Below are 13,351 nucleotides of genomic sequence, written 5' to 3'. Positions count from 1 at the left end.
TATGTCATCCACAAATTTAATTAAGGTTCCCTGTATCCCCTGATCCAAGTCATTAATAAAAATGTTAAAGAGCACTGGGCCCAGAGCTGAGCTCTCAGGTACCCAACTTGTTACCTCCTCCCAGTTTTAGAAGGATCCATTAATCATCATCCCCTGAGTACGATTCTGTAGCCAATTGTGTATCCCCCTGACAGTTGTTCTATCCAGCCCACACCTAGATAGTTTGCTAATCAGAATATCATGGGAAACTTTGCCAAAAGCTTTGTGGAAGTCAAGATATATTTTATTTATTTATATTGAAAATATCTCTATCCCACCTTTCTCCCCCTACAGCATTGCCTCTGTCTATCAGGGAGGTCACAGATTTTGCTGTGGAAGCCTATATTTTTATGTGGCTTGCAGTATATTTCAAAGGAGAAAAAAAGCACGAAACCATGTGCACAACTTAGCACACGTAACTCATGTGTTCATTTGAAACATATCCAAGACTAAAAAAAGTGTGTATTTCAAAAATGTGCATAAGTGCACTTTAGTCAATAGGAAAATGCAAACAAAAATGTACACCAAAATATACATTAATTTTCCCTTGCAGAAAGGAAAAATAACTCTTGCCACCTGGTATGAACCAGAAGAGAATGAGATAGTCTGTGGGATTCTGAGAAAATTATCCATGTGTTCAGAGCGTTAATTTAGTGGACCTGTAATGAAAGGAGTCTTAAGGTAATTGTCAAAATCCAAATTAGCTTTCTGTTGTAAAACAAAGTAACTAAATACTAATGGTTGTATTTATTTTTATATCCATGAATGATAAGCAGATCTAGTAGAGTTTGACAGTGGAATGGGCCTGATTAAATTCAAAAGATTTAAGAATTCCTCTTGACTTTTATGTCAAATGTCAGTATTGCCTCAAATATTAACAAATTTTGTTTTTAACAAATCAGACAAAACATTTTAAAATAAAGATTTTAAAATACAAATGTTGCTGCAGCATAGAGGGCAGAGAATGCACTGTCCTAAATGAAATGATACTTTGTTATTCCGTTCTTTTAAATTAGTGCATATAAAAGTCTTGTGACAGATTACCAGATTCAGTGTGACCCTCTCTAGCCACTTAGCCACACTACCGCATTTTTTCTGGAGTGGGTGAATCCAGGAGAGTGTTGGCAGGCACCAAGGCTAGGAACCTGCCTGGCCCTGGTGCTTCCCAACACTCCAGTCTACTCAGATATGGCAGTGTTTCCATGGAGTTCTAGGATCCGGAAAGCAAGGCAATCAGAACCTCTATGCCAACAACACCCACAAAAATACCAAAACACCTGGTAGTTGGTCAAGGCAAGACTTGGTTTTAGTACCACAAACCCCCTCAGGCGAAAACTCAGATATTTGGTTGGATATGTTTTATACTTTATTAAAAATAGTAAAACAAGCAAAACATCAAAAGTTTCCAAAGGATTTCTTAAAAGGATAATCTGAGATAAGATCTGGAGAAATCCAGAGAACACACCAGAAAATAACAAAGCGAAGCTAATTACCCAATACTCACAAATCAGCACAGAGTCAGCATTATTCTGAAGCATACACAGAGTGCATCTTTCCAGGCAAAGCATAGTAGAACATCAGTTGAGCATAGCATATCCTAAGAGGCAAGCTAAGCCAACTAAAAGTAACTTCTGAACCCCTTTTTGTACATTAAATGTCACATTCTGGCTCCTTCCAGATGGTCTGCCAATCAGGCTTTGAGTTTCCTTGAATATTCATGAAAACAAGAGCACTTTCTGCCCGACTGCCTTCACATAGTTGAAGACATTTTCCAGCTAGTGAAGTACCAGGGAACAAGCTGACTTGGCTTTGAAGGCCCCTTTTGCAAAAAACTGCTGGTGTTACTTCTTTCTCATTATTGGGCAGACATTGCCCCCCACATTCCCAGCCAACTGTTTCCAGGCACTGACAAAGAAACCTGAATTTTACAGAAGGATTCTATGTTCCATGTTCCTTCATTATCTGTTTCTTCACAATGTCATGCTAAAATTACAGTGAGGATTTCTGTTTCTCTGTCTCAGTCATGTCGCACATCCTACTTCTGTGCCTAAATGATGTCCTGTATTATATTGCTTCTTGTCTGTCTTTGTAACACTAGGCAATCATCTTTTAATGTACTTTTGTAAGAGCAAAATATGGCAGTGTTCCTCTTTCCCTGGCTGATAAATTGCTAAGCTGTGGGCTAACTTATGATTAGACTGCTTAGAGAATTTAGTGTATACAGTTAGCAAAGCATTTTTGAAAGTGCATGTAAATCATTAGCAAGAGTTACCTATGTTTGAATATGTTATCACACCTCTAAAAATCTTTGTGTTTGCTTCCTAATGCATGGTAACTCTTTATGATATATATTGAAGTTTAATGGTGCTCTCTTTCAACCCTGGAACCAATATCTTCTTGGGTTTTCACTGATCAGAAAGCCTGTGTGAGCATAATGACACAGGATAGCACTGCTTCCACAGGCATTGTTGTTGAGCAAGTGGAGGCAGGGTTTTCTTCCTAGAGATCACTATTTCCACAGCAGCCATGCTTGCACAAGTAGCATAATGCTGTGTTGCTACGTTTGGACAGTTTTTTTGCTGAGCAAAATCTCAACAGAATACTAGCCAGTGGAGTTGCCTGCCCATCACAGAGTCTGGAGCCTTGGGTTTGCTTAGAATGAAGACAGATGTAAAACATCTAGAGCACCATGCAACTATTATTAGTAAAGTCCAGCCATAATATACTTGCTTCTCTAGATTCAAGGGAATAACAGAGAACATCTGTGCACATAGTTGACTTACTGGTTCTCGTGCCATCACCAAGAAAACTCCCTCCATTTTACTTCAAAATGATCATTCATTCTTTTAAAATATATAAGGAAGATAAGTGCATGTTTAAAAATTTAAAAAAGTCAACACCCTAGCAGAATCGGGGGTGGGTGTGAGTATGGGAAGACCTAGACTGATAGGTCATCCAGCTTTCAGTTCATTGGTATGCACGTCTGTCATTTCAGCTGTGAAGAATCTGGGCTCATGTTGTGGCACATGGATCAGCTGTGAGTGCATTCTTTATATTACATCTGTCTTCACCTTAGTCTCATGTCATGCTCCTATATCCCTTAAAGCAACCCACAATTTGGCTTTTTGGAAATCACGTGCTCTATGACAGATATTATTGGCGTGGAATAAAAGAATGCTTAATCTATGGAGCTCAGTAGAATTAAAAAATTATATGTGATACTCTCTTATCTTATATTGAGTAAAGAGATTACATAATAAATAGTGCTTGTAAACTGGCAAAGCCATTGAAAGCATATTATAAAAACAACTTATGCTACAATCCTAAATACGCATATGAGTAGAAAGTAAGCCCCATTGCATACAATGAGTCTTCTGAATAAACATGCCTCTAATTGCATTAAGATTGCATTTCTGTCGTAGCATTAATTATTGCTTATATGTGCTTATGTTTGTCAGTCATTATAAAAACCGGTATCAATCAAAGGATGACTGAGTTTCAAGCACTAAACAAATACTGTACATTATTTAGATATATATTTTTTGAAAAATGTAAGTGAGAAGAAAGCAGTTTTAGGTCATAAAAACCTTTTCTCTTCAGTGCTAATGAAATTTCTCCATTCTCTCCATTAGCAGATCTCTCTTATTGGTGATTTGTATCCTTTTCTTTTGTTCTCCTATATAATGAACACTGGGCACAGAAAGAACCTGAGCTTTGAGAATGCTTTCACTTTTGTCTTCCTTTCTGAAGCTATACAGGATCAAAAGGACATAAATTGGCACCCAAGTATGCAGAATGACTCTTGCTTTCTTTTTTAATTATGTAGCTTTTAAAGAGATTAATCTATTTTGGTAGGCAGAGAGATTCAAATTCTGCAGCATCAAAACACCACCTGAGAAGGCCTCATTGCATTCCCTCTGCTCATAAATATTTCACAATTTAATGTGCCAAAGTCTTATGCCTTGCCAATGTGTTCCTGCTGTAAGCCTAGATTGTCCTACTGCATGATGTCTTCAGCTTCTACTATTTGAAAACCAGTGGTGGTCATTTTTTTTTCCTTAATGAGATGGAAGATGCACATTTCCTTTTCTCCTTTTCCTTAGGTCCATTTCAATGTTCTCAACAAGACCACTACCAGTGATTTTTAGATAACCTCTTCTGTGTCTTTTTCTTTACAGCAAGCCCCAAGGTCACATTTTGTTTACTTGCTTGCATGCTGCCATTTGTTCACCTTTGCCTTTAGTGCCTTTCTACATGTGAAACAATCTATTCATGCATTACTGCAGCAGTCAAATCCCACCTCCTAAAATAATGTGCAAATTGGTTTGGTGTTATGCGCCATCAAGTTGCATGTGACTTGTGATGATTCCCTAACGTCCAATGTACAGTAAAAGCAAGGCTTCCTTTATTGAATCAATCCACCTCATCCTTGGTCTTTCTCTTTTCTTGCTGCCTTCAATTCTTCTCAGCATTACTGTCTTTTCCAGTTAGGCTTATGTTTTCATGGTATGTCCAAAATTTCAGTTGCCTCTATTTAGTTGTCTTTGGTTCCAGACAGAGCTTGGACTTGATCTGATCAAGCACCCACTTATTTGTCCTGCTTTTGGTTTATGGAATTCATAACCCTCTCTTCTAATTTAACATTTCAAATGAATATTTTTCCCTGCTAGCTTTCTTCACTACCCAGCTTTCTTATCCACATGTAGTAATTGGGAACATTACATCATGGTCTTAGTCTTGAGAAACACATCTTTACACTTGAGGATCTTTTCTAGTTCTTCATAGCTGCCCTCCAAGTGTCAGTCTTCTTCTGATTTGGGTTAGGCAGAGCTATTTCCAAAACAGAGCTTGAAGACCTGTGAGTCCCAAGTGACCTTTTATAGAAACAGCTGAAGAGCCTTGTTGGCAACAGATGCCTTGATTTCAGATGTTTTCTACAACCCCTCCCCCTATGCACAGCACTTTCAGTTGCCCTATTTGTCAGATCATTTCTTATATTGCCTCTCTTCCTGCATTGTAAATTTACACATTCAAATGAAATTCTGCATATAATAAAATTAGTATCTTATGCACAGCTGTAATAATTTGAGGAACAATAAGCAGGGGAGTGAAAATTCCCAGACAAAAGTTTCTTTTCATTTTTAATTGTTATTCCCCCACTTTTACTGATGTGTGTGTGTGTGTGTGTGTGTGTGTGTGTGTGTGTGTGTGTGTGTGTGTGTGTGTGTGTGTGTTTATGAGAGAGAGAGAGAGGGAGAGAATGATTTGTGTCTGTGAAGGTTAGAAGAGGCTGACTGTGCTGGAACTGACTGCAGTGCCTTTTTGATTATTCATGGACAGTAATAGAAGGCACTTAAAAAGAACAATGAAATTGCTTATTTTTTGTGATGGGCCATCTGTTGAATTGTTTTGTGCAACAATCGCACAATAGTATCTATGTCATATCATTCTATTTTCAACAGCAGCTGATTATGTATACTTGGCTACTTGTCCTTTTCCCTAAAAGTTCCGTGACCATTTAATGTCACCTCTTTGAACCTTTGCTGAAAGGTAATAGAAATGTAAAGCAGCTGGTGCATACTGTTCTTCCTTGATCTTGGGGAGGGGGCAGGTTGTGTATCTGAGTTGGTTTAATTTAGTGGAGTCTTTTAATTGTTTAGATCTGCTTTTCTCAGTGTTTTCCACTTGTAGTTTTAGAATGGAAGTTAACACAAAGTTGTTCAGCAATTTGTTAAAAAGTGATGAGGTTTGGTAAGAAAGAATTCAACACATTTGAAAAGATTGCCACACATTCTCTGCTTAATAATTGTCCTCCCCTTTTCTTCTGAAAGTGGTAATTTAGAATCTTCCATCATTTAACCAACAAGCCTCACTGCTGACAATAATGCCAGTTGCAGATCTGTTAATCGTACAAGTCAGAGGATGGTTTTAATGATGGTGGTGTTGTTTTACACAGGTCACAGATATTGCTGATGCCATGATTCTCAAACAGCTTTTTGAAAATCTGTTCCAAAATGGCGTTGTTGTTGTGGCAACATCCAATAGGCCACCAGAAGGTAAAAATAAACAACATATTAGTATTATCCTTTTTCACTGAATCACAAATCCCTCAGCGAGCTAGGTTATGATGTATCAATTTTCTGATTGAAGTTTCTTTTTTTTAATTTTTTACTAAGATTTTATGCTGTGCCATGAACAGAATTTCACTGGTTTATATTACCCTGTTTCCCCCCAAAAAAGACCTAACGTGAAAATAAGCCCTAGTATGATTTTTCAGGATGCTCGTAATATGAGCATTACCCCCCAAATAAGTCCTAGTTAAATGAAACCCCCCTCCACCATTGTGCCGCATTGTGCAGCAACCAGAAAATGACATGACTGTAAAATAAAACATCCCCTGGAAATAAGCCCTAATGCATTTTTTGGAGCAAAAAATAATATAAGACCCTGTCTCATTTTCAGAGAAACACGGTAACAGTATGGAAGTGAGGAATGCTAAGAAGGCTGTTCCTTATAATATTGAACAGCCAGTAGCCTTTTATATTAAAAGGTAGAAAGTACAAACCATGGGGGGGGGAGATCAAGAACCAGAGTAACAAACATATAATTGATCCCAGGTCTTTCTTATCTACATTTTTATCCCACTTTTCCTCCAATGAACTCAAAGTGGGTGTATTGCTCTCCTCCCCACTTCATCCTTACAGCAAGCCTGTTAGATAAATGTGCCTGAAAGGGTGTCGTTAGCCCAAGGTAATCCAGTGAATTTCATGGCTGAATAGGATTTGAACCTAGGTCTCTTGAGTCTGCTCAGAACATCCTATTACAACACATTGTTATCACGTTGTCACAGGTGATATAATCTCTGACAATATTGCTATCAGCTGAAAGGGGAAATGGACTGAAAAAATAAATGCTAATATATATGTAGCATAGTTATTGCAATGTTAGAGCAGATCTTGGGTGACCAGTTTTAAATCTTCATTTACCCATGAAGCCTAATGGGCAACTTGGACCAATCACTATATCTCTGCCTGACGTACCTTAAAAGATAGCTGTAAGGATAACATGGGCATGTGAGAGATTCATATATGTATAACCCAGAGCTCTTTAGAAGAAGCGCTAGATGCAAATGTAATGTAATAATAAGCATATAATAAGCATATAATAAATGCCTGAAAATCAACAATAACTGATTTCTATTTCAACAATACCTGATTTCTTTTCTATTTTTCTCTTCTTATTTTTTCTTCTTTTTACTGTAATTGTCATTGTGGGATTATGTATATTCTTGTGTTTTATTGTTTTATCTTACATTGGAAGCCACCTAGAGTGGACGAGTAGTCCAGATAGGTGGGGTATAAATCAAATAAATCAAATAAATAAATAAACAAAACTTACTCTAAAGCCTATTGAAAATTCAAGTCAAAATGCTTGTAGAAAGAAATATAATCATCATCATAGTAATAATCATGAAAAATTATGAATATTACTGCAAATAAAATGGAAATGTTTAAATTTCTTTCATGCACTTTGAATTAAAACTTTTAAAATAATGTGCAGACATTTTTAATAAACTGAAAACAATATATTTCATATATCCAACCTAAATCCTCTTTGTGCTCACATATGGTTTGCATAAGTTGTTGCATTTAATTGATGAGGTGCTAGGATGCATCTCTGTTGTATGATTAGGAACATGATCAAGTGTATAGATGCACCTTGGTATCTTGTCAGTTAGCTACAGAACATTAACTCAGACTTTAAATAAATAATATTAGGTTTCTTGCCATTGTTGCTGTTTAAAAATCTTTTTAAAATTTGAACCTTTTATTGGAAATATTTTTTCTTAATTTTTTTGTCAAAAACATTGCAATATAGGAGAAAATTATGCGTAACATTTCAAAATATGCATAATCTTTTATGTATCTATATATAATGATTTATAGTAAGTACTACAGTAGTACCTCAGTTTATGAAATCAATGTGTTCTCCGGGACATTATGTAAAGCGAAAATTACGTTAAGCAAGGCGTGGATTGCCATAGGAACAGGAGCAGCACTATAAACCCCCAGGCACAACTAATTCTGGGGAAACTTCCTTCGCAAACAAAAAAAAACCAGGGAGGAAACATAAACCGAGGCATTAATTTCTATGGATTTCCATTAGTAAACCGAAAATTACATTAACCAAGGCATTCGTAAACCAAGGTACTACTGTATAAATATATGTAAATATTGTAATTATATGTAAATCTACGTGGGTTTGCTCAACACTGCTATTCTCTACTGCTTCTTTTCTTTTCACAATGTAGCATAGATATGTTCTTTTTGTATCTCAGAGATTTCTCAGGGAGACATCAAGAGTTGCAGAAGTATACACCTCCGCACGCTTCAGGGCTTCCTTCCCTGCCAATCTGCTCCAGAAGTTCCTGCAGTCCCTTAGAACAGATTTTGGTGGACTTAGACAACTTCATGGGGGAGGGGGAAATCCTCTGTGATCTTATTCTGTGCACTGGGTGGACACTGTTGGGCTTGTGTAACATAAATGAATGTAAATAAACTTTTACTAATACAGTGGTGCCTCGCTTAGTGATGTTAATCCATGCAGCAAAAATCGCTGCTAAGCTATTTCATCGCTAAGCGATATTAAAAAGCCCATAGAAATGCATTAAAACGCCATTAATGTGTTCCTATGGGCTTAAAAAACTAACCTTAAGCAAAAATCCTCCATAGGGGCGGCCATTTTCGGTGTCTCTAAAGCGAGGCAACACAGTGGGTGGCCATTTTGTCTACCCGGCGGCCATTTTGGAACCGCCGATCAGCTGGCCGAAAATGGGGGCTTTGCGATGATCGCTTCCCTGTGATCATCGCAAAGCAAATTTTCCCCATAGGGACCATCGCTAAGCGATCGCAAAAACATTATCGCTAAGCGATTTCTTCGTTAAATGGAGCGATCGCTATGCGAGGCACCACTGTACTACATGTGCTAGCTCTGTCTGCACTCTATTGTAAGGCTTTCTCAAGCCTCAGTGGGCATGATTCAAGGCTTGCATGAAACAGCAGACTCTGGATAGGAGGTTGAAGGACAGATTCCCACTGGAGGGGTACAGGTTTGCGTTTTTGGACTACATCTCTGAAAATTTCCCAGAATTTTCAATCTCTGGCTTTCCTTTATTGGAATAAGCTTGAGTGAGTCCTGCATGCCTGTTTGAAGGAAATATGGAGAATTTTTAGGTGCAGATGGGAATGACTGAGTTGGAATCACAATTAAATCCTGACTAAAATCCATTAAAAGAAGAATCTGATGGGAAAGGTATATTGCAATGCACCAACTTCACAGTAGGGGTAACTGGACAGGTAACTGATATACGTAAAAGATTTTTATGCCTTAGAATGAGGGTGCATTCAAAGTTTGTGTGCTGTATTTTGCCAGCTGTATACTGGGCAATTATCTAAGCATACTCAGATGCCCATTTCTAAGTGCTACCCTAATAGGCTTTACTATGTTATTGTCTCCACAGTGATATTAAATAGTAAAGAATCAATTTGGGACCATGCTTAAATTCATTTCCTTATTGTACAATGCCTTGTTATATAAACCATGAATGAAACATATTTAGAAGGCAGAGCCAGAAGCTTAACATAGCAAAAACACAGTTTCATGCAAGTTCAAAAATTTACATTTACTGGCACACCACTAACTCATAAGAGATGTACTTCAGACTCCATGTTGTCCCTTCATTTTCTGAGCTTATACAATGGCCCCTCAGTGCAAATATGCACTTTGTAAGCATCTTAACACTTGGTGCTCTCTATTGGGTAACTGTCTCAGTCTCTTTAGGTAGTTGAATGTGTTGTTATATGTTACATTCATTCATTTTCATTTGTGTGTCACCTTTCTCCCAGTTAAGGGAGCCAAGGCAGCTCACAAGTTACTAAAAATCAAACCAACTAAAACCACAGTAAATTATAAAGTAAAAAAAATTAAACATTTGACAGTATTAAACAGTTATTTAAAGTTGTTTTAAAAATCCTGAAAATGTACTTTTCCACATGAAAGAAAGTTAGTGTAAGAAATAGCAGGTGCCCAGACACCTTCAAGGGATAGAAATGTTGCTAACCTCATACTTTATGGCTCCTGACATCTTGGAGATCCCCTCTGTGACTGTCCTTTGGCAGATGTTGAGGTTTCAATATATATGTATGTTGCATAAGATCCTCTTTATCTGTGGATGTTCATATAGAAAGGCAAGAATGCTTTACTAATTACACTAGTATATATTTAATGACTCTTAGATCAAGAAGTGACCAGAAGCTCATTATTTTTCATGCATAGCTTAAACACAAGTCTTTACTTAGGATTTCCCGAGCACATCATCCAAATAGTTTTTGCAGCTGGCAATGCAGTTCAAAAATGATTAAATTCTGAATCCTTTGTGCCCCTCGCTCACAGAAGTTTGACTGCTTATTTCTGAATTACTATATGTGTCTAGTTTTACTTCTCTTGTGAACAATTTATATGAGTTTGATTTTTTTAAAAAAAGTAAATATTTTTTCAGACTTTAAAAGTAAAAAAATAGGACGTGTCTGTGACATTGGGTGCACAAGCAAAATGATGAACAGAAGGTGGATCTATGGCAAGCATGTAGAGTGTCATTTATAACAGAGTCTTCCAACAACTGATGTTGAAATCAGCCATTTCTTTTTTAATATCTCAAACTGTTTGGAGGGAAGTTTGGAAGGGTCTGTAGAATCTCTCCAGCAGCTTAACTGGCATTGCAGTAGACCACTAATGAGAGACCATCATTTACCCCTACAGATAATCTTAATGATTTTTGTTTTGCTTCTTTCAATTTTTATAGCTTTAAGGTTCTCAAAATCTTGAAAATATGTATCTCTGAGTCAACCCAGTTTTAAATACATTCTGTGTATTAAAAGTGACACACGAAGTGTATTCTATGCCTGCTGTCTTTTTTCCTTAAAACAGTAGTTCCCAACGTCGGGTCCCCAGATGTCCTTGGATTAAAATTCCTAGAAGTCTTCACCACTAGCTGTGCTGGCCAGGATTTCTGAGAACATCTGGGGAATCCAAGGTTGGGAACCATTGCCTTAAACATAGTCTAACATAAGTTAGAGGGAGGGCTGACAATGCATCTCTAAAAGAGATTCAGCTTTTCACAATTGCATTTCTACAGTGGATAGGATTTGCACTGTTTAGGGACAGTTATCCCCAATGTGCATACATCTGATGGGCAAGTGATATATTCCGGTGGAATCTTTGTTGAGTATAGGTGTTCTTACAGTTTTCAGAAAATAGATATCCTCTAATTGGACCTGTACTATTTGTAGAGGTAAACACTGGAGCATACATTGAAGATAATAACAAGATAAGATTAGATGCTGAAGAACTGATATAATTTTGTAGGCATCCTTCAGTCTTGAGAGACTATGGTAACATGCTCTGAATAGAGGTCTTGGAACAGTGTCAAGTGTGGCTGAGAAGGCCAATACAAGAGTGACAGTCCCTTCCACACTGAAGACAAATACAATCTGTCCCCTGTCCTGCTCCCTGATTTTGCTGGTTTCGGGACTGCCTCTTTGCCTCGGCCTGCTGAACAAGTGCCTCTTCAAATTGGGAGAGGCCATGCTGCACTGCCTGCCTCCAGGCTAAACACTCAGATGTCAAGGTTTCCCATCTGTTGGTCCATTCCTAAGACCTTCAGATCCCGCTTGCAGATATCCTTGTATCACATAATTTACTGATATCATTTACTTCCCAAGGAATCATGTTTCTGTGTCAGCTTTCCTGTCCTGAAATGAATATAGGTTCTTGTAAAATGAGTTCCATGAAGTCTCACTTTGAGATTAGGAAGGCATGAGTAATTGTTAGCAGCTTGAGGGAAGGATCTATCCTTTTCACCAGATGGCAATGGTGAAAAGCATTCGTAGATACCGCCAAAATCCTGAGTTACAAGACATAGCAATAGATCCAGGAACCATATGACAGTTAAATTTCAGAGTAGGCAAGAAAGGCTGAATTCCAGTGGTGACAGTAGTCATGTTTTCTGTCTTGCTTCCCTATTTACCATAAGGCCAATCTTCTCTGCATCCAGCACCCCCAGAATCTTGTGGTGCTGCATAAGTGGTCCATGATGCCCAACCCTTTTTTTTTGGTGCTTGGTAAAAACAAAGGCTGCTGGTTTTAGGTGAGAAGAAGGGAAAAGAAATCATCTTCCATATGGCCTCAGGTTTTCTTGAGGATTTTCACAAGCTGCTAAATGGAATCTGCCATTCTGTAATCCTAAATACATACTTCTGGTGGCTACTGGAACCATCCCTTCCTCAGTTTGAAAATGGGTGCAACATCTGTTCCAAACCTTTGTCCTACAGTAGTTCTTCTTTTGTGCTTTTTAATTAAGTACAGTAGGACCTCACTATCCATGGGATCCGTATCCACGGATTCACTTATCCATTGCCTGAAAATATTAAATAACCCCACCACCACCCTGAAATACTGTATTTACTGTATATATGTATTTCCATGGTGCATTTACCAGAACTAGCCACTAGAGGGAGCCAGGTTTTCAAGTTAAGTGAGATACAGTATTTATGGAGTGGTTAAACCAGTTCCGCTCCTCCAGCAAGTTTCCATGGCAGAACTGGGATTTGAACCATCTTCTCCAGAGACCTAGTTTGTCACTCTGTCCACTACACCACGGAATATGCCATGTATAGCATTTGATATTTCTGCAGTTTTTCAGCATCCGTGGTGAGGCTTGGAATCAATCCCCCACAGATATCACAGTCCTCCTGTAATATTATTCTTATGCCCCATGTTGTTTCAGAGAACAAAGTGTCCCATTTTCAAATTTTAGTAATAATTAGAATGTTGTGTATAAAATTTTAACTGTGCCTGTACCATAATTACATAGGACTGAGACACATCAACCTATACTTTGTGGAAGAGGTCTAGAAATTCCACAGTTTGAGTTCTCTAGAGTTGAGTTGTGCATTTGCCTTATCTCAAGGTTCTCAGGAAGGAGTGCAACACCTTTGATACTAGCCATGAATGAATGAGTCAGTGAAGCCAAAAGTGTCTTACAGCAATATAACTGATATTAAACCAATGCCCCTAGCATAGCTTTTGGGCCATATTTGGCTGACAGAGTAAGAGATCCAGGTGATGCAGACAACAGTATGTGCAATTCAAGGTGTTAGTCACTGTCTGCCAAACAGTAAATCACTTAGGCCCCAACAACACATCTTTATGCCATGTCCACAGTAATTGCATGTATAGATTAAACACCTGTATC

At 37.9% G+C, this 13,351-nt stretch overlaps 1 protein-coding gene across 3 annotated transcripts in view; it reads left to right on the top strand.

The window, feature by feature from the left end:
• Window positions 1-13,351, top strand: part of AFG1L (AFG1 like ATPase) — an 81,865-nt gene that overhangs the window by 16,154 nt on the left and 52,360 nt on the right. For all 3 annotated transcript variants that reach the window (XM_072998132.2, XM_020801349.3, XM_072998126.2), the window contains exon 6: window positions 5,996-6,095. In XM_072998132.2, the coding sequence (XP_072854233.2) occupies window positions 5,996-6,095 (100 nt within the window). The remainder of the gene's footprint in view (window positions 1-5,995; window positions 6,096-13,351) is intronic.

The sequence above is a fragment of the Pogona vitticeps genome, chromosome 1 (assembly GCF_051106095.1).
Source record: "Pogona vitticeps strain Pit_001003342236 chromosome 1, PviZW2.1, whole genome shotgun sequence".
NCBI lineage: Eukaryota > Metazoa > Chordata > Lepidosauria > Squamata > Agamidae > Pogona > Pogona vitticeps.
The sequence above is the reverse complement of the archived record's forward strand: the minus strand, read 5'-3'. Positions and strand labels throughout refer to the sequence as shown.